Below are 25,480 nucleotides of genomic sequence, written 5' to 3' on the forward strand. Positions count from 1 at the left end.
AGAGGAATATCAGAGAGGAGAGGGTTATCCGATCATACAATAGTTTTAAGGTTTTTTGTATTAGTTTTAAGTTTATTGTAATTAGATATAAGAACAATTGTAATTGGATCCTCGAATCCTGCTATGCAGGGAGAGTAAATAAAATAAAAATACAAAAAAATGGAATGGAATGAAAAATTTATACATAATATAAATTATTATTATTATTTATTTTTATTATTATTATTATTATTATTATTATTATTATTATTTTATAATTGAATAAAATGAAAAAAAAATTATAAAATTTTTACCATATATTACTGTAAATAAATAAAAAAAATTAAAACAAAATTTTCTAGTTAAAAAAAAAAAATTTAATTTTTATCGAAATTTGAAGATTGTTTTATTTTCCCTCTTGATAGTGATGTCAAGTTATTATACTTTAGTTGAAAGAGACAATAAAATAATGGAAGGCGCAAGTTTTGCGATCATATACGGTATGAGATTATAAAGTTATTCGAGCCACCTACTGTGTGTTATAAGTACGTCAATTAAAATTGTAATTACACTGTTTTAACTAGGTTACAGTAGAATGAAATTGCCGCGCTTACACACACATACACGCAACATGTATATATATTTCTCAAAATAGTTTAACTAAACAAACATTAGATTTGCTTCACCACATGTTTCTTCTCTATAGTGAGAGTGAGACTTCATTTTGCCAATATTGGTCTAACATTTATTGCTTGTTTGTATGATAAAATTTACAACTTTCTCCCAAATGAAATCGAAATTGTGACAATTTGTTATTAAATAAATATAAAATAAAATTTTTTTTTTTACAAGCTATTGTAAAAATTTAATTTACAATAAAAAAATTATTTAAAAAAAATGTACGCAATGTTCTATATAGTTAGAAATAAAATGTTGTTAGAAATTTTAATTAATAAAACTCTAAAAATAAATCTTCCTTTGATATAATTTATTTTTGAAAAATGAAAAAGATGAAAAAAATAATAAATTCAAATATTAATTAAATTATTAATTATTATTAATTTTTTATTGTTATTAATTATTAATTATTTTTATTAACTAATAATAATAATAACAACAAAAAAGAAAATCCTAACTCATAGTGATCGTTATCTTCTTTGTTATTATTTAAAATACGACCTAGTGATAAATTCATAATTTATTATTAATTATTAAAATTTTATTGGCTTTAAAAAATTTACTTCGTTATAAAAAAATAAATTAGGTGCATGATTAATTTTTTATTTTGTACTAAATTGAATTTGAAAAATAATTTTTTTTTTCATATTAAATGTTTATAATTTGTCCTAGTTTTGCCCCACACTTGGGCCTTATTATTTCTACTACTTATTTAGATTTGTTCTAAATTTTTCAACAATATGAACCAGTAAACTTGTACTACTTCTATTTTATTAGCTTACAGGTGTTGTTTTTCTTTTTTTTTATCTAGAACCAATGATATTTATCCACAAGAAAATTGACGACCAATCAAATAATCAGATCTATTAAATGATTTCTATATAAATACTAACGAATTTTTTATTTTTCATTCATGTGTTTATAGTCATATTATATTTTCTTACTATTTGTAGAAAAAAAGATTAACAACAACAAAAATGAAATTTTTAAACATCTTTTTTATTATTTTAGTAGTTTTTGGTGTTTACTTTATGCAATGTAATTCTTTTAGGCTTAATATTGAATACAGATGTAAGTATTTTTATTTTATTTTTATATTTATATAGTACCTTATGATAAATGTAAATAATAAATTAAAAAATTAAATGTCAAATAGAATTTTTAAAAAATAGTTAAATTTTAAAACTTTCCAAAATTTATAAATATTTAGTTAATTATTTTTTATTCGTTTATTATTATTTTTTGTTTAGAATTCGAATAATTTATAAAAATAATACAATAATACATTCAATTATTGTTTTTTTTTTGTAGCATGTTTTGATGTCAATCCTCCTGATGGAAGTAAAACAGAAATTTGTGGTTAGAAATAATTATTATTTTTACATAAAAAAATTTACAATTTTTATACTTTTCCCATTTTATTTAATTATTTATATAAAATATGTTTTTTTGTTCAAAAAAAAAAAAAAAAAAAAATGTACAATCGTTTTGAAAATCGATTATTTATTTTTTCAAATTTTCCCAGAATTATTTGCAAAATAATGTAACTTTATTATCACTTTTTAAAATACTCCAAATAAATAAATTTTTTATTTTTCAGAACTTTGTATTAATTCAACAAATTTAGAAGAATGGTTTGGATTTCTTTGTGGTAAGAGAACAGTTATTCTATATAATAAAAGAAGAAAATATAAAATAAAAAAATTTTAAAAAATTAATAGTGAAAAAAAGTGCATATTAACTTAAATATTTTAAAAACTTTAAATTATTTTATAGAAAAAAAATTAAGTAGTATGCAAAAATACTTTGGAATTTTGGGCAAATTATTTAAAAATAATAAAGTTGCCCTACTTCAACAAAAAAAATGTACACAGGTGAAAAGTTTGCTAAAATCAATAGGGACAAAAAAAAAAGTTTCTGTGATTAATTCATTGACTGAACACAATAGCACTAAGGAACCTAATCAAATATGTTGTAAGTTAATTAAAAAAAAAAATGAAATCCATTTTTTTAAATTGCCTTCTGTAAAGTGTTTTCAAAATCTAATTGTGTTACTTTTTAGTCTCAGTCAAAATGAACTTGGAAGTGAATATAAATAGAAATATAACTACATTTGCAACTTCAGATAAAACTGCAAATAAAACTCCAAGTACAAATAGAACTACAACTCCCAGTACAATTACAACTTTAACTATAACTACAACTCCAGATACAACTGAAGATACAACTCCAAATACAACTCTAAGTACAAATAGAACTACAACTCCCAGTACAATTACAACTACAATTATAACTACAACTCCAGATATAACTGAAGATACAACTCCAAATACAACTCCAAGTACAAATAGAACTACAACTCCAAGTACAATTACAACTACAACTCCAGATACAACTCCAGATACAACTCCAGATACAACTCCAAATACAACTCCAAATACAACTCCAAGTACAAATAGAACTACAACTCCAAGTACAATTACAACTACAACTCCAGATACAACTCCAAATACAAGTCCAAATACAACTCCAAGTACAAATAGAACTACAACTCCCAGTACAATTACAACTACAATTATAACTACAACTCCAGATACAACTCCAGATACAACTCTAGATACAAATCCAAATACAACTCCAAGTACAAATAGAACTACAACTCCCAGTACAATTACAACTACAATTATAACTACAACTCCAGATACCACTCCAGATACAACTCCAAATACAATTCTAGATACAACTCCAAATACAACCCCAAATACATCTCCAGATACAACTGAAAATACAACTCCGAATACAATTACAACTCCAAATACAACTCCAAATACATCTCCAGATACAACTGAAAATACAACTCCAAATACAATTACAACTCCAAATACAACTCCAAATACATCTCCAGATACAACTCAAGATACAACTCCAAATACAACTCCAAATACAATTACAACTGCAAATACAACTCCAAATACATCTCCAGATACAACTCAAGATACAACTCCAAATACATCTCCAGATACAACTCAAGATACAACTCCAAATACAACACCAAATACAACTCCAAGTACAATTACAACTACAACTCTAAATACAGCTCCAAATACATCTCCAGATACAACTCAAGATACAACTTCAAATACATCTCCAGATACAACTGAAGATACAACTCCAAATACATCTCCAGATACAACTCAAGATACAACTCCAAATACAACTCCAAATACAATTACAACTGCAAATACAACTCCAAATACATCTCCAGATACAACTCAAGATACAACTCCAAATACAACACCAAATACAACTCCAAGTACAATTACAACTACAACTCTAAATACAGCTCCAAATACATCTCCAGATACAACTCAAGATACAACTTCAAATACATCTCCAGATACAACTGAAGATACAACTCCAAATACAACTTCAATTCCAAGTACAAATACAACTACAACTCCCAGTACAATTACAACTACAACTATAACTACAACTCCAGATACAACTCCAGATACAACTCCATATACAACTCCAACTCCAGATACAACTACAGATACAACTACAGATACAACTACAGATACAACTAAAGATACAACTAAAGATACAACTTTAGATATAACTACAGATACAACTACAGATACAACTACAGATACAACTCCAAGTACAATTACAACTACAACTTCAACTTTAACTATAACTCCAAATAGAACTCCAGATACAACTCCAAGTACAGATTTACATTTGCCAATGGATATGGAAGAAAAGAAGAAAGAAGACAAGAAGGATGAAGCCGATGAAGAATATTCAAGAGCTGTAAGATATTTTTTTATATTTAAAACAATGATAAAATATTATTCATAACCTATTGGTAACTATTTCTAATAAAATTTTTTTTATTGCAGGCAACAAAAATTAAATGAAAAATTATTATAAATGTTTAACATCCGAAAAGTATTATAATTAGAATGTTTACTAAATCAACAATGGTCCGAATGTTATCGTTCTATTCATACGAAGCCTTCTAATTGAAATGAAAAATATTATTATATAATTAATATAAATTAGTATATTTATTTATTTTATTATTATTATTTTATAAATGATAAATAAAATGAAAAAAAAAATTTAATTTTGACCGTTTATTACTGTAAATAAATGAATAAGAAATTAAAACAAACGCTTTTACGTTATACTATTTTTTACTCAATGACTTTACTATACAATAAATTAAAGTAAAAAAAAAGCAATTTTTATTAACTTTATCAATGTTCATTTATTACTATTTTTTTACTCTGTATTTAACATAAAAAATGTGGACAATAATTTCTTAATTGACAAAGACAGAATTTAAAAGTTCTTGGATCAACTTATAACATTGGTGTAATTTGTTGTAAACAAAAAAAAAACACATTAAAAGAGTTTTTATTTTCAAAAAATCAATTATTAATCTCTTTTTGCATAAAATTAATTTTATAAATTTTAATAATTTAAATGTAAATCCAAACTAGTTTTGTGGGCTTTTTCAAATGATACTAAAATTTTTGTATTAAAAAAATAAAATAATTTAGTAGAAATACAATTGCATGTAATTATTTATTTTTATTATTATTTAACTTTTTCAATTTGTATATAAATTAATAAATTATTATGAATTTATCACAGGGTACAATAAATAGAGAGATAAAAATTTTATCAATCAATTCAAACAAAAATTACCCAAAATTTTTGTCAAATTTTTATCTCTATTAATATTATTATTATTTCGAAAAAAATTTCTCTGACCTTAGTCTGTAGCCGATGTATCATATATTTTTTGGACGGTAAGATGTGCAATAAACATCATAAGCGAATTAAAAAAAAAAATTTCGAACACTCCCGAAGCAAAAAAAATTGACTGTAAAATGAAGAAAATGAAATTTAACACTGTAAATTTTTTTTCGTTCGCGAATTAAAAAATTTCTAGCACTCCCGTAAGTTATTTGCTGTTGAAAAATGAAAGAAAAAGGAATTGTTAAATTTTGATTGGACTTACGTTGAGCACACGTCTAAACAGGTCAATACACGAATTGCAACTGATTGAATTTTATTATCTTTGGGATTTTCATCAACATTGTTTATGACCTTTGACTTAAGGTTCCTTTTTGCACTTTAATGTAAACATACAGCTCAGAATGCAGGTATAAAGATCCGAGATAGAGATACACAATTCGAAAAATAACTTCGAGAAATAATATAATATAATATAATATAATATAATATAATATAATATAATATAATATAATATAATATAATATAATATAATATAATATAATATAATATAATATAATATAATATAATATAATATAATATAATATAATATAATATAATATAATATAATATAATATAATATAATATAATATAATATAATATAATATAATATAATATAATATAATATAATATAATATAATATAATATAATATAATATAATATAATATAATATAATAACCCAAAAAGTTATCAATTTCGTTTTCTGCATCTAAATTAGAATAATTTTGAACTCATCTTTTTTCTGTGTTTTTTTGCATCATAAGCTTATATCTTGTCTTTTGCAGTTATTAATAAAAAATAAAACGAAAAAAACTCTACTCATTAGCATGTTTTTTTTTTTTTGGAAGAGAGAAGAAAAAAGGAAATATGAATCAAAAGGCAGTCGACGATATAATCATCTCCACTCTCTTTCTCTCTCTTATTGCGATCTCAAATTAGAATCAGTTGAAGTTAAAAGCGCTACTGCTCTTGACTTTGCATCGTTTATGCTTCTTTTTATTCAATCATTGGATGGAAAAAAGGGCAAAAGTGCCGAAAAGCAAAAGGGTTTATATATATATACATATATACGAGAATGTATGACGTATCCCATCGGTACTTGATAGATCGCTCGAGCATATATACACACTGCACCCTCAAGTATGCCAGTGCGGTGGGTACATTTCTGTATATAAAAAAAAAACAAAAAACCCTAACAGAGTTTGGAACCCCTCATTCATTTCTTAAATGCACTCATCGACATATTCTCCCTTCATAAATAAATGTTGATGCATATTAATTCTCCACCCGTTTATTATAGGTGCCCTCAAGCATTTAAATCTCGACAGTGTATATAATAATAGGCAAACATTTAACTTTCTCTATTTTCCTATATATATATATATCGAGAATTATAATTAAATTCAAATTCTACAAATTTCCTCGCAATAATAATTTCTATATTTATTTAAGGGAAAGCTTGTTTCCTGATTTTCAGTTGGTAAATATTTCAATTTAGTGTAAATAACTCAGAATCAGGAATTGCGGAGAAGAGAATTTTTTTTTGCGACGCATGATTATATGTTCTAAAAATCGTTAGTTAGAATTTTCATTTTATGGAATTTCATTTTAATATTATTTTTGAGCCGAATTTTTTATTTGTTCGAATTAGTATTTTGCAGAATTTTCATCAAAACGATTATATAAAACCGAAATTTCATATTTTATATAAATATCTTTTATTTCAGAATAAAAAATAAAATTAGTGTGATTGTAAAAATAGAATTGGTAAGTGTAGAAATAAAATAAAAAATTCGAATTAATATAAGTGTAAGTGAAAATATGAGTAAAAATTGGAAACAAAAAAGAGTGCAACTAAAAATTGAATTACATAATCAACTCCCAGGTGTTGCTAACATTTCTAAAAAAGAAAAAAAAATACAGTCAAGTAAAAATGTCACCATATATAAAAAATTTTCAAATTATTTTTTGGACATGACAAATTGTCCAAGAAAATTGAATTTACAAAAGCCAAAACTTGTTTTTGAAATAAACGCGAGCTGCTGTTGCCTCTACAACAACTACTACTACAAGAATGCTCTCCTCTAAATCAAACTGTCTCCATTGCACTTAGTGCAATGCGCCCCACGTACAATCTATCATGTTGTAGGGTGAAATGTAATTTCTAATTCCTCGTGACTGTCAGAACACCACCCGAGGAGGAAATTCAAATTTGGTTGCAAGTTTCCAAGTGCGTAGAGTCAGCAGGATGTACATACATATATATATATATATATTTAGTTGAGTGAGAGAGAAAACGAGGTTTGTGAAGAGATGAGATGAGGGGGTGTCTAAAAGTGAGGGAGATGGAGGGCGAATAGTATGACGGAGGGAGAAAGAGACAGAGAGCAACAGGTTGCAAGTAGAATGCACGAGAGTGACAAGTCAGAGGTAGGAAGGGAGGATTTTAGCTCGAGGCGGTCCATGAACCATCAGCCTCTCTCGCGCTCCAGTTTCTTATTACGACTACCACTTGGGCTGTGTATTACTAACGTGTCTCCGGATCTTTTCTCTAAATTTAGCACAAGGAACACCCAACTCGAGAGAGAGAGAGAGAGAGATTAATCTGTGCGCGTATCACGCCGAGTGGAAAAATTTCTCTCATCTCTATACACTGACGTTTCGTAAAAATTTTTCATGATTCATTTAATCCTACACGTCATTCACACTTTTTTTTTTTGAATTATCTGGATTTGTTCATAGGAATCTCAATTTTAAATTTTAAATAAAATTAACATGTCTCAAATTAATCATGCATTAGTGGACAAAAAGATTTGTTATAGGAACAAAAAAATTTGATAGAATTACAAACTAGATTTGTTAAATTAAAAAAAAATTGTACAACGTGAAATTATTTTACTGTTTTAGTGAAAGTGTAAAATAATATATAATTTCAGTCAAAAGTGAGAGTAAAACTGTTAATTTTACAAACGCATCACCCAATGGTACAATCAAAGAAAATAAAACAAAAAATTCAAAATTGCCTCACTCGTTAGCACTCGATTTAAACAATTAATCCAACAATTTCCGAAGAGTAACCGCACAAACGTGTGCAATTTCGATTCCAGGAAACAAGCAATTACATTATAATTGAAGTCATTAAGAAATCGATAAACAGCATAGCGGCAACGACGAATGCTACAATTTTGGAAAACGATATTTTCAGAGAGGTGTTATATATATATATATTTATATAGCCTCACAATGAAATGGCAATACAATGCCAATAATAAGTCCATTATAGATATATGAACCAGATTTGTTTCTCGTTTACAATATTCAACATAATCGTTTGCATTAAATATTCTTTTGGGAGGTTATAAAATCACATAAAAGTTGGTCAATTATAAACACACAATTCATATATACGAGGAATTTTTAATATTTGTACACAATTGGAATTTATTTTTTGAAATAGAATTTTAAAAGTTCCAAGAGAAAATTCATTGCAATTGAGAAATGGTCGAAAAGAATGATATGAAATGAAAAAAGGGGTTGGTATAGGCATTTCTGTTTCTGTCGCATGACGGTAGTTGTATTTATGGAAATGAACTGAGTTAGTTTGAACTCTCTTTTCATTCTCTTCCTACAATTTTTTTTTATCTCGTTTTTTCTCTTCCTCTTTTTATAACCCCCTTCTCTTTTTTATTCTTTTTCCTCTTTCTCTCTCTCTCTCTGTCTTCTCTTTTTTTCCCCATTCTTTTTTCTCTTTGTCTAAATCTCTCTCCTTCAATTTTTGCATCTCTTGCTCATACTGTCCGTTTCTCTCTCACTCTCTCTCTCTTACTCTCACACAAAATTTTCTCCTCTATTTTCTACCTTATTCTCCATTTCGCACACGGAAGGCTACAGCCAGCTGCCGCCCACTCTGCAGTTTGCCCACCTAATTACGCGGAATTCATAACTTACCACGGTGTTCATTCCTCCGTTTGTATTTCACTCCTTCTTTCTTTTTTTTCTTCTTTTTTTTTGCCTTCTGTATTCTGTACTCGGCTTTTATTCTTACTATACATATATTTTTACCTTGTCTGCTCCCCTATATCTTAAACGATATTCCAACCTGCCCCTCAAAAATTTTCTCTCTCTCTCTCTCTCTTTCTCTCCAATCTGAAATGTATATCTTTCAGAGAGCGCGGCGCGGTATATTAACTGCAAATTGAAAGGTACTCTTCTTTTATTTTTCCAAGCAAAACGGGATTTAATCAAAAGGCTATAATTACATTCGTCATACAAAAAAAAAAAAAAGAAATTTGCATCAGTTAATAATAATCTATGTGAAATTTTCAAAAAAAAGTGAAATATTAATGAATTTAAATTGGAAAAAAAGCAGTAAAATAGAGATTTTAAAATCCCCTAACTACATCTCTATATACACCTATATAGAAAAGAGCAGTTAGTACACAATTTCTACTCTTAAGAGAAACGATTTATCAAAATTACTGTATGAGAAGCATTTCATAAATTGGATTAATCGCACGATCAGTGTATAAAACCGGAAGCGCGGTGGAATTGAAAGTAATTAAAAGTTTCCGAGGCATTCGTCAAGGATAACGGGAACTGGAATTGTAATAAAGAGTACATATATCCTACGTATGTATATATATATATATATATCTATATGTATGTGTGCGCGATGATAGAACAAGCAATCTTGAATTGGAGTTTACTGTAGTAATTTCACTTTTATGAGCACGTAAATATAGTTGGATTATTAGATCGGGGAGTTTGTTTTCGACACCCAGTCATTCGCGAGATGAATTACGAATGGAATAAACGCCATTTCAAATTCCGTTGTTGTCTTCTCTTCAAAACGAATTCGTCGAGAATTCCATTCTCTCTCTCTCTCTCTCTCTCTCTCTTTATCTATCTATCTCTCTCTTGTAGGGCAAACCACTTTTGGTATGAGAGAATGGCTTTTAATTGCAAATTCCCACCCAATAACTTGCACGAAGAAAACTTGAACAAGATTTTAAATTTGTTTCCATGACAAGGGTTTCACAATCAACTCAATATGAATATAATATTTCAACTAAAAAAAAAAGAATTTTCATTTTTTAAATTCTAATTATTTTTCAAATGATATTCAATTTGAAACCTCTACGTGTAATAAATAAACAATTACATTACTTTTTTTTACCATATTTAGTTATAAGGATCATTAAAAAAAAACCACGCCCCTTTTTAAAGCAGAACCTATTTTCCAAACCCCGCCTACTTAAAGAATAGTTTTACAATAGCCACTCCCATTTTAAGATGGCGTATTTTCTGGCAACGCCTACTCAAAAAGAAAGGACGATACAAACTACGGCTACTTTAAAGTACATCCTCTTTTAAAGACCACGCCTACTTAAAGGCAGGGTTTACACTAGACACGCCTACTTTAATAAGTTCTACATGAGGCCCCGCCTATTTAATGGTAGGTTTACACTAACCACGTCCACTTTAATACGTTCTACTTGGGGCCCCGCCTACTTAAAGGAAGGTTTACACTAGCCACGCCCATTATAAGACATTCTACTTTATAACCACACATACTTGAATAGTAGGGATAATATAAGCCACGCCTACTTTAAGACAGATAGTTTTTTAAAGACCACTCCTACTTAAAGGAGGTGTTTCTACTAGACACGTCCATTTTTAGCCCCGCCTACTTAAAGGTAAGTTTTACATGACTATTTTAAAACATTCTACTTTCTGACCACGCATATTTGCATAGTATGGATAATACAAGCCACGCCTACTTTAAGACAACGCCTACTTAATGAAGGGGGTTACACTAGCAACGCCCCTTTGAAAAGCGCGCTTATTTAAAGATTTTTACTAACTACACCTATTATAAGGCGTCGTACCATCCGACCATGTGTACTTCAAACAAAACTAACGATACAAACCACACCTATTTGAAGACCCTTCCCAGTTCAAAGGTAGTTTTCAGTTTAGATCCACGCCCATTTAAGACATCCTACTTTCTGGCCACGCCTACTTTAATGAATGGATAAAAACACGCCCCTTTTAAGGCAGATTTTATGACTCCGCCCTTTTGTAGACAAGAATTGTCTAAATTACGCCTACTTTATATTATTAATTTTGTTTTGTAGGTGGTTCCATTGTGAAGGAGGGTCCAATTTAAAACCACGCCTACTTAAAGACTTTTTTTACAAATTCTTTTTTAATTGTTCAACAAAAATAGGAGAATAATTTTTTTTTTGAAATTTTTGACACTTTAAATGAAATTGACAATGAAATCGGTTAATGTGAAGTGGGTATATATATATAAAAGAAATGGAGCGAGAAGCTGATTATTCAGCTTAGTCTCGGAGGTCTAACGACGACGAGCTTTGGACCTTGGCAAATTTTCAGAAAGGGTGAACATACGTACGAACGTCGGCTATTTGTAATAAGGTAGGTAGATATAGGTTTGGAAGGTTCAAAGCTGGGGTATAGTCAGGAGAGGTTCGCATGGGTTGGTATATATCCCAGGGGAGTGATAGTGGAGCGATGTATGGTTATTGGCCGGCCGGCGGCATCGATTCTCACGGCAAGGGAGCCACAGATCACTCGGAAACTGAAACTCCCAACCGCATCGGCGCTTCTATCCACCGGCTAAATACTTTATTAGTAAGTTACAGTTTTCCCTCTCCTCCTATATATATATAGAGGTGAATTAGTATTAGTAGGTGAATTCAATCAGAAAAAAAGCCACCGATACAATTTCTTTCGCTTTATTCGTGAAAAATTTTCGACTGATCCTGCAAAACGATCACTTCAGCATATCAATATTTTATTTCTTGATTCCTTGAAATCGGTTTTCCTATACTGGGGAAAATTTAAAGTTACGATGGAGACAGGTACGTATGCGACCATAACTTGGCTTGACAGCTCTATCGGTAAAATTGGACAAGTCTCGTCGATCTCAAGGGAGTGTGAGGAAGAGAGAGAGAGAGAGAGAGAGAGAGAGAAGCAGAAGCGGAGCAGCCTCCCGGAGCTATTTAGTTGATCAGCGTTCCGACAAGATGCAATATAGAATATATGAAACAAACAAAATCGAAAAATCTATCATTTTTTTTTTTTTTTTGCTCTCTTGGAAAATGTTGAATTTTCTGAAATAACCGTGGCATTTATGGTTTTTTGATACATATGGTGTGTATGTGTGTGGCCAATTGTGGGGTTGCATTCGAAGGAAAAAAGGTAGTAGGACGATACGTGCATTTCTAGACTTGGCGCACTTTAGTCGGCTGATTGGGATAAACCCAAGGGAGTCGTTGTTCCCTTCGACTTGTTCCTTTTTCAATGTGTTTTTTTTTTTCTTTCTCCTTCCACGTCTTTTTGGACTCGCTTTTTTTTCTATACCACGGCCTTAACCATTCTCGAACAGACAGACACGCCAGTCAGGTTTTCTCTATGTATCCACAAACATTGTGAAAAAAAAGTCTGACGCCTCAAGTGGAAGATGAAGAAACGAAGGAGGAAGAAGAAGAAGAAGGGAGCGCGCGCCTCCAAGTAACATTGATGGGCAAGCTATTGTCGAATTGGAGAAATTCAATTCCAGCTGGACGAGAAAAATTGTAATCTTTCGCCAAGAGTCTTCTATTTGATTGTCGCTTACACTCCAGCAAACAAGCGAGGGAGGGAGCTTCAAACGAGACAGTTCCCAACATATATATATATATATATTGTCAAACATTTTCCCAATTTCTCGATTTTGATGACAATAATAATAATAATAAGAGAGAATTTTTTTTTCATTACTAATAAAATGTAATTTTATTTTCCCATTCGGTTAGAAATATTAATCCAATTTCCAATTTTAAAATACCATTTCCAATTTTTGCAAATTGAATAGTTTTGAAAAGTTTAGTTGGAAAAGAAGTTTCACCCAGCGCGGATTCAACGACGACGACTGGTGAGTTTCACTTTCACGTAAATTGCGTTATACGAAGTAAGCATACCCTGGGGTCGCCATATACTTTAGTTTCTAAGCTTAGAGTAATGCACCAAGTTCTTGGGAGTCGTCTGCAACTCTTAGGATCGTTAATTCCTGATAACGTACGAGAGAGCGATACCCCGCGCACACACACATATAGTGTAATCAATTCCCAAGGTGGTTCTGTATATTTCAGCATAGTCTTTATGTACTCTATATATATATAAACTCTATAGACCAAACTGCTAAGAGACCGTGTGGTATGCTTAGCCAGCCTCTTAATTAAATCGATAACTAGGAGGGTTCGCATCAAACCACTCAACTAGCCATGGCGCCGATCGGTAAACATTCAACGCTCCCTTAGTCAATTTACCATCGCCGTCGCGACAGGTCGTCGTTTCAAGGTCCTTTGATCCAATGCTGACAATCCCTGGACACGAATTTATACAAATTAATTCAATCACAAGATGTCAATCGAGAAACTGACCAACATCACATCCTGACAAATATACTTTCAATATTATCAAAAAACATGAAAATAAATTGCTAACTTATCAAAATAATGTATGAATTTTAAAAAATTGAAATGTACAGGCTCATAAGTCAAAAAATTACAAAATTCTGTAAAACGACACCCACACGAACAGTGATATAAAAAACCACACCCACTTGAGGCGTGGTTTTCTTATAAGCCACGCCCACATGCTTCATCTATATTTAAGTTTAGAATGGTCTTAACTAGCATTTCTTTAATTTAAAGCAACGCCCACTTTGAGGCGGATTCTAAAGGTCACTCCAATTTAAGGCGTGGTTTCATGTTCATCATTCACATGCTTCATCTATATTTAAGTTTAGAATGGTCTTAACTAGCATTTCTTTAATTTAAAGCAACGCCCACTTTGTGGAGAATTATAAAGGTCACGCCCATTTGAGGCGTTGTTTCCTCATTAGCAACGCCTACTTCGAGGATGATCTTAAAGGCCACGCCTATTTAAGGCGTTTTTCCATTATTAGCAACGCCCATTTCGAGGTGGATTTTAAAGACCACGCCTATTTGAGGCGTAATTTCCTAATTAGCAACGCCTACTTCGAGGATGATCTTAAAGGCCACGCCTATTTAAGGCGTTTTTCGATTATTAGCAACGCCCATTTCGAGGTGGATTTTAAAGACCACGCCTAATTGATGCGTGATTTCCTCATTAGCAACGCCTACTTCGAGGATGATCTTAAAGGCCACGCCTATTTGAGGCGTTTTTCCATTATTAGCAACGCCTATTTCGAGGTGGATTTTAAAGATCACGCCTATTTGAGGCGTGATTTCCTCATTAACAACGCCTACTTCGAGGATGATTTTAAAGGCCACGCCTATTTGAGGCGTGGTTTTCCCCATTATCAACGCCCACATGCTCCGCCTACATTCAAAGTTTATAAATTACTCAACGAATTAAAGGATGGCATAATAGAAGACCACGTCCATAGTAGAATGATCTTCAATTTAATTCAACGCCCACTTTGAGACGGATTTTTACAAAAACCATACCTATGTGGGGCGTGGTTTACTTATAAGTCACGCCCATTGAAACCACCTATATCTAAAGTTTATTAAATTATTCAACAAGATAAAGAATGGTACAATAAAAAAGCACGCCTATTGTATTAGGGTTGTCTTTCATTTAAGGCAACGCTCACTTTGTTGGTTTTGCAAAGTTTTTTTTTACATGTATTTATACAAAATATAGTGTCGTAATAGTTGTACGTTTGGACCCTCCAAAGACGGTGAAAAATCTTTCATTGACAATTTTTTTTTGTGTGTAGAGAAAGTAAGCGAAATAAGAGATGAAAGAAAACCTAGAATTCAAAAAGGTGGAGAGGTGATATAAAAGCGAAACGGAGGAAATCTGTACTGGCTGAAAGAAGCGATGCAGGATTACGAAAGGATTTATTTGAAATTTTCTACTGCTGCCCGTAATCGTTGCTATTCCCATTCCTGCATTTCTCTAGCTGGTGTACAAATAACGAAAATAACAGCACATCCGATTCGTTGAGAGAAAAAAAAATAGAAAAAGTAGAAAAGAAAATAAATACACCAAGAGTACTTATCGAAAAGTCTTTTCCGGTAGATAAAAGTATATATTTTTCTTTGAACTTTTTTCATCAATCCATATATATATATATATATATGTATATATATATATATATATGAGTTATGAAGATAATGTGATTGATTTCTTGTTATTAAATTTCAAAGTAGAAAATATGTTTTATTTGGAAAAAGTATAAATATTTAAAATTCTGCTTTTACTAATGAAAAATGGGTTTTGAATTTAAGAGAAGACAAGATGTTGAAAAAAAAAAAAATGATGACAGTGGCATTGTTATTTTTTTTCTAAAGGTTGGAATCTCTTACTTCTATTCTGATCTTATAAGATTCAACCCATCGACACAAGTCTTCATTACTGTGCGGGATATTCTCCGGGTTTCCGCAATTAGTTTCATTTCCCATTGTGGCATTCGACAATTCTTTTTTTTATCCGCTTTTTTTCATTATATATATATATATATATATATATAACGTCAAATGAATCACAAATCATGGAGCAGAGGGAAAAATTACAAAACAGATTGAGACGATCGTCACGTTGCTGGAAATACTGGTCTTCAATTTTAATAGTATACTTTCTTTCGATATATATCTTTAACAAGAAATCTTGAGGGAGAATAAAATGAGTAAACATTTTTTTTTAATAAAAGTTTAAATTCATTTTTTTTTTTTTTTAGTAACTTCAAATTATTATTGACGAAATTGTAATCCGTTTATGATTATTATTTATTATTAATAAAAGAGTTGATAAACAATTAAAAGAGAATTATTTTAATTTAACTTTTTGACATTTCAAAATGTCGTGTGACATTTTGATAAAATAATGAATAAAGTCTAAAGGTCGTATCAAGTTTACAAATTATTGTTTGTAAATTTTGTCAAATTTCGAAGATTTATTGGTAAATTATTGAAATGACGGTAAAATTAATTATTATCAAAGTATTAAAGTATTAATATTGCGGTGATTTTGATATATATATATATATATATATATATATATATATATATATATATATACATCATCTCCAGTACAATATCTATTGTAATTCGATATATACAACAAGCACAATATTGATTCCCCTTTCCAGTCAGTGAATATGTTGTATGTTTAGTCTATAGTGTTAGTAAATCTTAAGGGTGTGTAATACAAAGTGATTATCCAATACATATATCGGTGTAAATTATTAATGCAAATAATTTCAAATAATACAATTTCAAAAACTTGCTATTGACTATTACATTAATTTCCTAACAATCAGAAAAATACTTTCCCATTGCAAATTTCCTTTTCCTTAATGGATATTTCTAGATCAACTTCAAAAATTTCAGTAAAGATTATTCTCTCCATTTCAATACAAATAAATGATATCATTACGTGGAAGAAATTCAATCCCACATAAATGGAGTAAACCCTAAAATTTATTGGAGGAAAGTAAAAATAATGTTGTAATTAATATAACTATAATTACAGATCGTATTAAATCGTTAAAGGAAGGTCACGATGATAAAAATGTCATCAATAAAAACCACGATGACAAATACTATGAAAAGGGTGGTATTTGATTTCATCCATGCAATGACACCGCTGGGATGGTATTTATTGCTGAATCGACGATAACGTTCATTAGGATTTAGGGTTATATAAGAGATATAGTATTCACGTCAAGTGTATTTTAATCATTCTCTCTAAAGGAAAAATCTCTAAATCTAACTGATTTAGTTCAAACTAAATAAAATAATGATTGTCTCTTTTTTGATCACACATTTAATCCTTCTTGTCGTTACGAATCATTTCTATTAAAAGTGTATAAAATTTATACGAATGGACTATTAAATTGAGAGCAGTAAAACGTGCATGGCATGAGGAGATCCGCATTTGATGCGCTCAGCTGATGTGGTTGTGAGAGTTTAGTATATGTTTTACGCCATATCAGAAGGAGAGTCAAAAGAAAAGTTTGGATTATCAAAAGAGAGGAACAGAAAGTGGAGGATAGAAAAGTGGGTGGTTTGGGGGGTGTGGGTGGGTGGCAGTAAGCTAACGGTTAGGAGAACAAGGGGAAGAGGGTGGCGGGCAATAGTCGGAGTGGCGCCGCGACTCCCGTGACGTCTGTCGGCGCGTCGGCCAATCAATAGCATCCCCATGGCAACCACAGATAACATCGGACACACACCGTGTATACACACAGCACACACCAGGTCGTCGTTGTCGTTCGACTACTCATACATTTTCGTATTTTCCTTGTTTGCCAACACGAGAGGACACATCTCTTTGGACAAAACCCTTCGATCTTAGTGCCGCGCGAGAGACACACACAACCCTTAAAAAAAAAAAAGGGAAAAAGTCAGCCGAGGGAAAATTGCAAATAACTTGAGCCGCGCGTCGTCGTGTCCGGAGAAAAAAAAAAGTGAGATAGAGGGAGAGCTGACGTTCAAAATGGAAAACGTGATCGGCATACTTAGGTTATTTCTACTCTCCTAACTCATTTGCGCCACAGGGACTAAGTTGTCAAAAGTTTCCACGAGTTTTCACTCTCTCTCTTTCTCTCTCACATACACTTTTTGTGCCTCTCGATATATGAGAGATAACCTCACTCCTCCCTGCTTCCATTAACTTTAATCGACAGAAGCATCATCTTCAAGATGTTCCCGCCAGCGAACTTGACTTGCATTACAAGTACATTCTTACTGCAGTGTACTATACGCGAAACACGATTTTTGTGTTAATTTTTTTTTTATCTTTTAACTAAGAGAAAAAGCGTAAATTTTCATCAAAAAAGCGCAATAAAGGAGAAAGTAATCTTCAATATGAAGAAAGGATTTCTTGCAATTCTCAAAAGACAAACACTAATGTACGGAAAATTCAAAATCATGTATTTACAAAGTATATTCATTGGTCATTGTAAATCCGTAAAAAGATGGCTTTACATGCAGTTATTAAAAGACAAACATTAAGGCATTTTTAACATAAGGAAATAATTCAAAATCAGATATTTACAAATTATTTTCATTTGAATTTTTTGGCGTAAATCCAAAAAAAGGTTCTTTGCCGTTCTAAAAAGACAAATACTAATCAATAATTCTAAATGTACGGAAAATTTACAATCATATATATTTACAAATTATTTTCGTTTATGCCTTTCGGTATAAATGTGAAAATATATGGAAAAAAAACTTTGCAGTTCTCAAAACACAAAATTAACTCCAAATATACAGTAAATTCAAAATCTAGTATTCATTAAAAATTTTCTGCATAAATCTAAAAAAATGTTTTCTTTGCAGTTCTCAAAAGCCAAATACTAATTAATTCTAAATTTACAAAGTATCTAATTTTTTTGGCTTAAATAAACAAAAAAAGGTTTTCTTTGCAGTTCTCAAAGGACAAATGCAAATAATAATCAATTCTAAACGTACGTATACGGAAAATTTAAAATCATATATTTACAAAGTATTTTCGTTTCTGTCTTTTGGGATGAGTCCGAAAACAGAAAAAAAAATTTCCTTGCAATTCTCAAAAGAAAAATACTAAATATACGGAAAAATTAAAATCTGCATTCGTACTTTTCGTTACAAATCCAAAAAAAAGATAAAAAAAGGTTTTCTCTGCAGTTCTCAAAAGACAAATACCAATCAATTCTAAATATACACCTAAAATTCAAAATCATATATTTACAAACTATCTTCGTTTGTACTTTTCGCCCATAAATCCGCGCAACCTTAATTGCTTGCTGCTGATTTCGCAAATTCGTTTCTTCTTCAGCAAATGAGAGATTCCAAACAATAGAAATTTAGCGGAAAACTATATATATAGTAAACGATAATAATGGTTTAAATATAACAGAAATTTGCTGAGTTTAGAGCAAACAAGAAAATCAGAATTAAACAACCATATGATAGAGGTTAATGCAAAGGATTTCCTTTTTTCATTAAAAAAATAGCATCAATCATTCTGTAGATTAATAGAGGAAATAATGAAATTGAACGACAATGCCATTATCAAAGAACTTCTATTTGGTTAACTCGTTCTCTACAACATCAGCTAGCTTGGCGGGTAATTTAACCAATATAACGAACTAGGAGAGATAGAGCTCTAGGGTTGTGTATACATATATATATATATATATACCACACATAGGCATGTCACTCAATTTCGCTGCCCGATGAACTTAAATCCCTATCGGATCTCCACTCCTATTGAGGGCTAGTAATCTAATTCCTGCTGATTGACTTGCTTGTCAAGTGTCGCTAACCATTAGAGTATCTTCTAGTGGCAGTTGATATAAAGAGACAGTCAATATTGTACAGAAACCAAAATGTTTAGCCTAATGATCAAAATTTAGTTAAAGAGGTCACAATTCATCTTCTAATTACAAGGGACTTTTCAAAAAGAATTTATTGCTACTATTTAAAAATACAGATAAATAAAAACCAAATGTTAATTTAGTACCTACAATCGGTATTAAATTAATATCTTTCGTTTTACAGTGTTGAGATTGATGGAATAGAAATAAATTTCCAATATGAAAATCAGGAATCTATATGTAATTATTATTACAGTCACGTCGTTAAGGACAGGTATATTGATCAGTGTTAGCGTAAAGTTAGAAAGCTTATCTTCTCTTTGAGGTCTAATCAGCTGATCAGCTTATCTTGGAGACTTTGGTGAAAGTTTGGTTTCATTTCGCATATAGGTTCACAAATTTCCAGTCAAGCGTTTTATAAAGCATAACTTCCTAATCCAATATGTAGAATCTATTTGATTATGCCTTATTTAGGTGTTAATTCCAAACTATTAATTGAACGCAAAATTATGATAAAACAAATTGTATTCTGTCGAGGATAAAAAGAATCAATTATTCCCTTTGCGCATCTGCATTCTAGTTTATTTTCTAGCTGATCGATGGAATTGCCAGAGGATTACTGGACTTTCTTCATTCCGGATTTGCAAGTAAATAAGATCTTTTACTGCTTGCATTTTTTTTTGTATATCCAATCGGATCTTCAGCGGCTTATCCATTATCATTTTCAGAAGCTAAAACGGATTTGTAAAAAAAAAATAAGAAAAAAAGCGTTGTTTTAACTCTATAGAGTGATTTCAGTATTTTCAATTTCCATTGGCGGGAGCAATAGTGCGCGCCGGGTGTTGGACAGCGAATATTCAGTTTCACGGTTATAACCAGTAACATACGATTTGCTGATTTTGTGCAGCTGGAGAAATCCTCGTTTAACTCGATTCCCTCTGTGCTCCTGTTTCATTCGTTGGGTTGAACATCGGTGACTCGAATCGATACGTATATCCCACACATACACAGAGGCAGACACACATCAGAGAGCTAGGAAATTAGCTAGCGAGCGGAACCAAGAGAGATAGGAAAGAGAGAGAAAGAGAGAGAAAAGGTTGCATAATCGAAAACTCATTTTCACTGACTCGTCCGTATTGTGTCTCTGTTGGAGACACTTTTGCTAAAGCATCAAGGGCAAAGCAGCGACGGTGGCGGCGACGTTTGAAATACATGATTTAACGAGATGTTTTCGCATTGTCCGCCCACGCTGGAACTAATAATTCGGTTTTACGAGTAGGGGCGCGCTCGACAAAGGTAGTGAAGAGAGAGAGAGAGAGAGAGAGAATCGCGGCGCCACTCGGGCTGCAGCCCCCATTCTGATGGCGCGACGCCCGACCGCCAGTCGGATCAGCTGGTCGAAGCCTCTGGACGCCGTCCAACCGGGTTAACATCCCTTTCCCCTCACGGCCCCTTCAAGTACTTTGCTCATCTATTCCATACACACCCCTTTCTCTACTGCACGCGCCCTCTCGTTCCATTTCTTTCTCGATGAACAGCCCTTTCATATTCAGTCTCTTTTTTTCTCTCTCTTTCTTCCATTCCCGCACTTTCTCTTCCGCTCTTCTCGATTCAACATACACATATATATATATATACTCGCTTGTCATAACATCGATTTCAAACTCGGCCGAGACATAAATAAGCCACGAATCCGCCTGTCAATCCCATGTCAATGTGTGATTTACTTCTAAACTGTTGCACTTGAATTTCTCCTCAATTGACATTGTGGAGATTCTTCAACGAGAGGCAAAGTGGAGGAGTTGATTTTCTTTTTTGCTACAGTATAGTCAATTTATAGCTTTTTCATTCTGTTTCACACACGAAAAGAAAAGTAGAATTTTTACCCCAAAATTTGTATAAAAATTAACTGCAACTTTTTTATCCTAAAGATCTATTTGAATTAGCATTGGTTAAAATTATCCGCAACAAAATTTAAATAGCGTTTTTTCTGTTTTTGAAAATTGGTTTTGGATTACACAGGCACACAAAAAATAAAAAGCTGTTTGGCCGAGACACTAAACTAGTCTATTTCCATGTATTTTTTCATGCTGAATCCGAAGTCAGAATTGTCAGATTCGCTCAAATTTTAAAGATAATTCCAAAAAACTGATTTTGAGTTTTTTGTTACTTGCGTTTTTTTGCAATTATCTCAAAAATTTGAGCGAATCTAACAATTCTGACTTTGGATTCGGATTCAGCGACAAAAAATACATAGAATTACACTATCGCAGTGACATTCAAAATTTTTTTAACTTATTGATTTTATTTTTCTTTGTGAGCAGTGTTTTGGGTTTATTTCAAAAATAAAAGCCAATCTGATAATTCTGACTTCGGATTCGGAATCAGCGTGAAAAAATACATGAAAATAGACTAGTGTAGTGTCTCGGCCAAACCACATTTTACTTTTTGTGTCCCTGTGTTATTAAATTTTGGCCTACTTCAGAACCAAAAGCCAAATTATACTTTTTCGAAGAATTTTGAATCTGAATCTGATTTCAGAATTGACTCAGCACGTTTTTTTTGACAATATTTGAGGGTGTGTAACATCAAGAGATAATTTTTTTTTTCAAAAAGGTAGCAGCATTTGAAAGTACTAGTTTTACTTTTTAAAACGCATTTTGAAACATTAAAAAATCTTTATTTGGTTCTGAGTTATGGCCATTTTTTTTTTGAAGTATTATCGGATACTACTCATTTTACGAGTATTGATTCACCAAACTCAGAAAATTCAAATGATAATTTAGAGCCAAATAAAGATTTTTTAATGTTTCAAAATGTGTTTTAAAGGGTAAAACAACTATCAGATACTGCTATATTTTTGAAAAAAATATTATCTCTTGATACTACATACGTCTCTCTTTGCACTTTTCCTGGGTCAATTCTGACGTCAGATTCGGATTCAGTATGTCAAAATGCTTTGGAAAAGTATAGTCTTATTTTTTGTTCTGAAGTAGGCCAAAATTTTGACAACCTTTGTAATAAGTAATAACAATTGCAGTTGCATTCCATTTGTTTCGGATAACCGTAGATATTTTTTGTCTACTTTTTTTGCTCTGAGGAAAATGGACTAGAATTTTTCGAGGTACTTAACAGCCACATATAAGAAAAAGTAACATAAATATTATCCACTAAAACTTTAATAAATTTTGATCAATACCTGTGCAGAAATTTTGAACCCTAAATCTGCACGAAACATTAAATTCGATTGGTGGTACAAAAGAATCTCTATTTCAGTCTAATAATTAACCAATAAAAAACAGTGAATTTACCGTCTTTTTTTCAATTCCAAAATTTTTCTTCCAAATCCGAAGCATAAATTAGATAAACCAAAGTCTTAAAAAAATTTTTATGATAAATTTTAAACACCCTCGGCATTGGGTTAAAAAATTAGGTCTTAAAAATAAGATTCTAAAATCGTGATAAAAACTTTAAAGAATTTTATTCCCCAAAAGTGAAAAATGGTTGAAATATTTTTGCGGAGAATTTGTAACATTAGGAGAATAAAAAGCAAAGTGCTCGCGGCTTCAGATTTAAAGGAACTCTCTATATATATATACTTTTTCCGATTTTATTTTTCTTGGCAAATGCAATACACACCGCATCGTAATAAATGATTTACTTTTTTTGTTCCACTAATTACAAAACCTGATATAATAATTTGCATTGTGCTAAATATGTTCTCAAGTAAAAATAATTATCAAAAACAACAACTATATAAGAAAACTTTTTATTTACAAAGACAAGAAAAGAAAAATATTCCTTATATTTTTCCACGAAACGAGAATCAAGATAAAAGTAATTTGTCGGCTTTTAAAAACGTGACGATGTATAAACTTGTTCTCTCTCAAAAGAGATATTTGTATGCAAACAACTTTTTTATTTTTTTTTAAAACTTTCTTTGTTCTATTCAAAAAAAAAAAAAAATGAAATCTTATGAAATTTTTCATGAATATCAAGAATAAAGAATATTTCGCTAACATTTTTATTTCACTAATATATTTAAAAGATTTGTATGTTTCAAGATAATTTGATTTTATAAATTGAGCTAATAGAATTTTTTTCAACAGATTTCATGTATATATATGTAGGTATATATGTATAAGTTTTGGAAATGCAAAAAGCGAGTAAAAAGTCTATATGGCTCAGTGCCATTAGGATTCACCTAATTTCTAAAGTAAAGATGAGAGACTAAACTTAATCACTTAAATGTATTGCCAGGGAGGAGAACTTTGAACTATATATTGCAAAAAAAAAAAAAAAAAAAAATTGGTGCACGACGACTAGTAATTCACCAATATTCCGTGATGATATTCAGAGAAATATAAGCTCACCCATTTCACGTGGACATTTTAATTTCAAAGCTCTATACGCTAAACACGAAAACCCAAGAAAATTGATTAAATTTTTCTGACAAAAAAAATTACACGATATAAAATTGTAATTATTTTTTTCCAACTGGAATGGGAAAGTGAAATAATTACTTTTTCATGTAACCATGTATTAGTAAAATTAACTATATATTGTTGAATCAATATTGGATATAGTGGGCATCTGTTGTTTGATATATAGGTATATTTTGCGTTCGCGAGAGTGAGAGAGAGAGAAGGAGAGAGTTTCTCGTCAATATGGCTTTATGCTCTATATATAAGAAATACTTGGGCACAATCCTGCATTATTCGTGGTCGTGGCATTTCCACTGTGCGCGGCATCGCGAAATTCCAAGGCGTTTGATTGAAAATTTCTTCGCAGCATAAGGAATGGTATGCAAGAAAGGGATCATCTTCACGTTGCGTGAAAGTCCCATTGCTTTCGAGACGAATTTCTCTCAACTGACGATTCTTTATGTTTTTCTCGATTCTCAAGAATTAAAGCTTATCTCATCACTGATGATCTTTCTTTTTTATTAAACAATTAATAAAAATATGGCAACTAAGTAATTTTTATTAACTTCTTTTTTTATCTGTTTCAAAAATTCAAATCGATTTGTAAAAATAAATTTTAAAATTGGTTAATGATAAAAATAATGACATTCGAAAAAATAAATTATAGAAATAATTTTCTCCAATGTTTCAAAGTCAAAAATTATTTCCCTTTCAGAAATTTTTAATAAATATATATATATATATATATATATATATATATAAAGAAATATTTACAAACAAACAAAAATATGAAATAATGAAAAGAGGCGAAAAATAACAAAAAAAAAAAAATGAAAAAAATAATTGACAAAACGAAATATGAAATGAAAAATAAATAAAATTTGACCAAAAAATACGAAAAATTAAATAAACATAAAAAACTGAAGCACACTAGATACAAAAAACAAAATAAACAAAAATATACAAAAAAATTAATATAAAATAATAACAAAAAAGCCAAATTACCCCAAAAAAACGTGTTATGAGACGTATGAATTTTGAATGTTAATCGCGCATTATTTATAAATATAGAATATTAATTATTTAGATTTTACATAATTAAACAATTTATTAATTAGCTTTCTTCCAACTGAGTATCATTTTTTTCTCAAGGGTTTTATGAAGACATTTTTTTTAACTATTTAAATATAAAAATTTTTATAAAACAAAAAATTTTTTTTAAATACCTCAT

At 30.6% G+C, this 25,480-nt stretch overlaps 2 protein-coding genes across 10 annotated transcripts in view; one reads left to right on the forward strand and one right to left on the reverse strand.

Annotated features, from left to right (window-relative positions):
- Positions 1 to 25,480, reverse strand: part of LOC127278033 (uncharacterized) — a 471,303-nt gene that overhangs the window by 66,959 nt on the left and 378,864 nt on the right. The gene's annotated exons all lie outside the window — the stretch shown is intronic.
- LOC127278034 (mucin-2-like) lies at positions 2,444 to 4,554 on the forward strand. The gene has a single exon (XM_051299542.1). The coding sequence runs from the start codon at positions 2,731 to 2,733 to the stop codon at positions 4,516 to 4,518; it is 1,788 nt and encodes a 595-aa protein (XP_051155499.1). The 5' UTR covers positions 2,444 to 2,730; the 3' UTR covers positions 4,519 to 4,554.

The sequence above is a fragment of the Leptopilina boulardi genome, unplaced genomic scaffold (assembly GCF_019393585.1).
Source record: "Leptopilina boulardi isolate dan_hultmark-lab unplaced genomic scaffold, ZJU_Lbou_2.1 LbouV2_194, whole genome shotgun sequence".
Lineage (NCBI taxonomy): Eukaryota > Metazoa > Arthropoda > Insecta > Hymenoptera > Figitidae > Leptopilina > Leptopilina boulardi.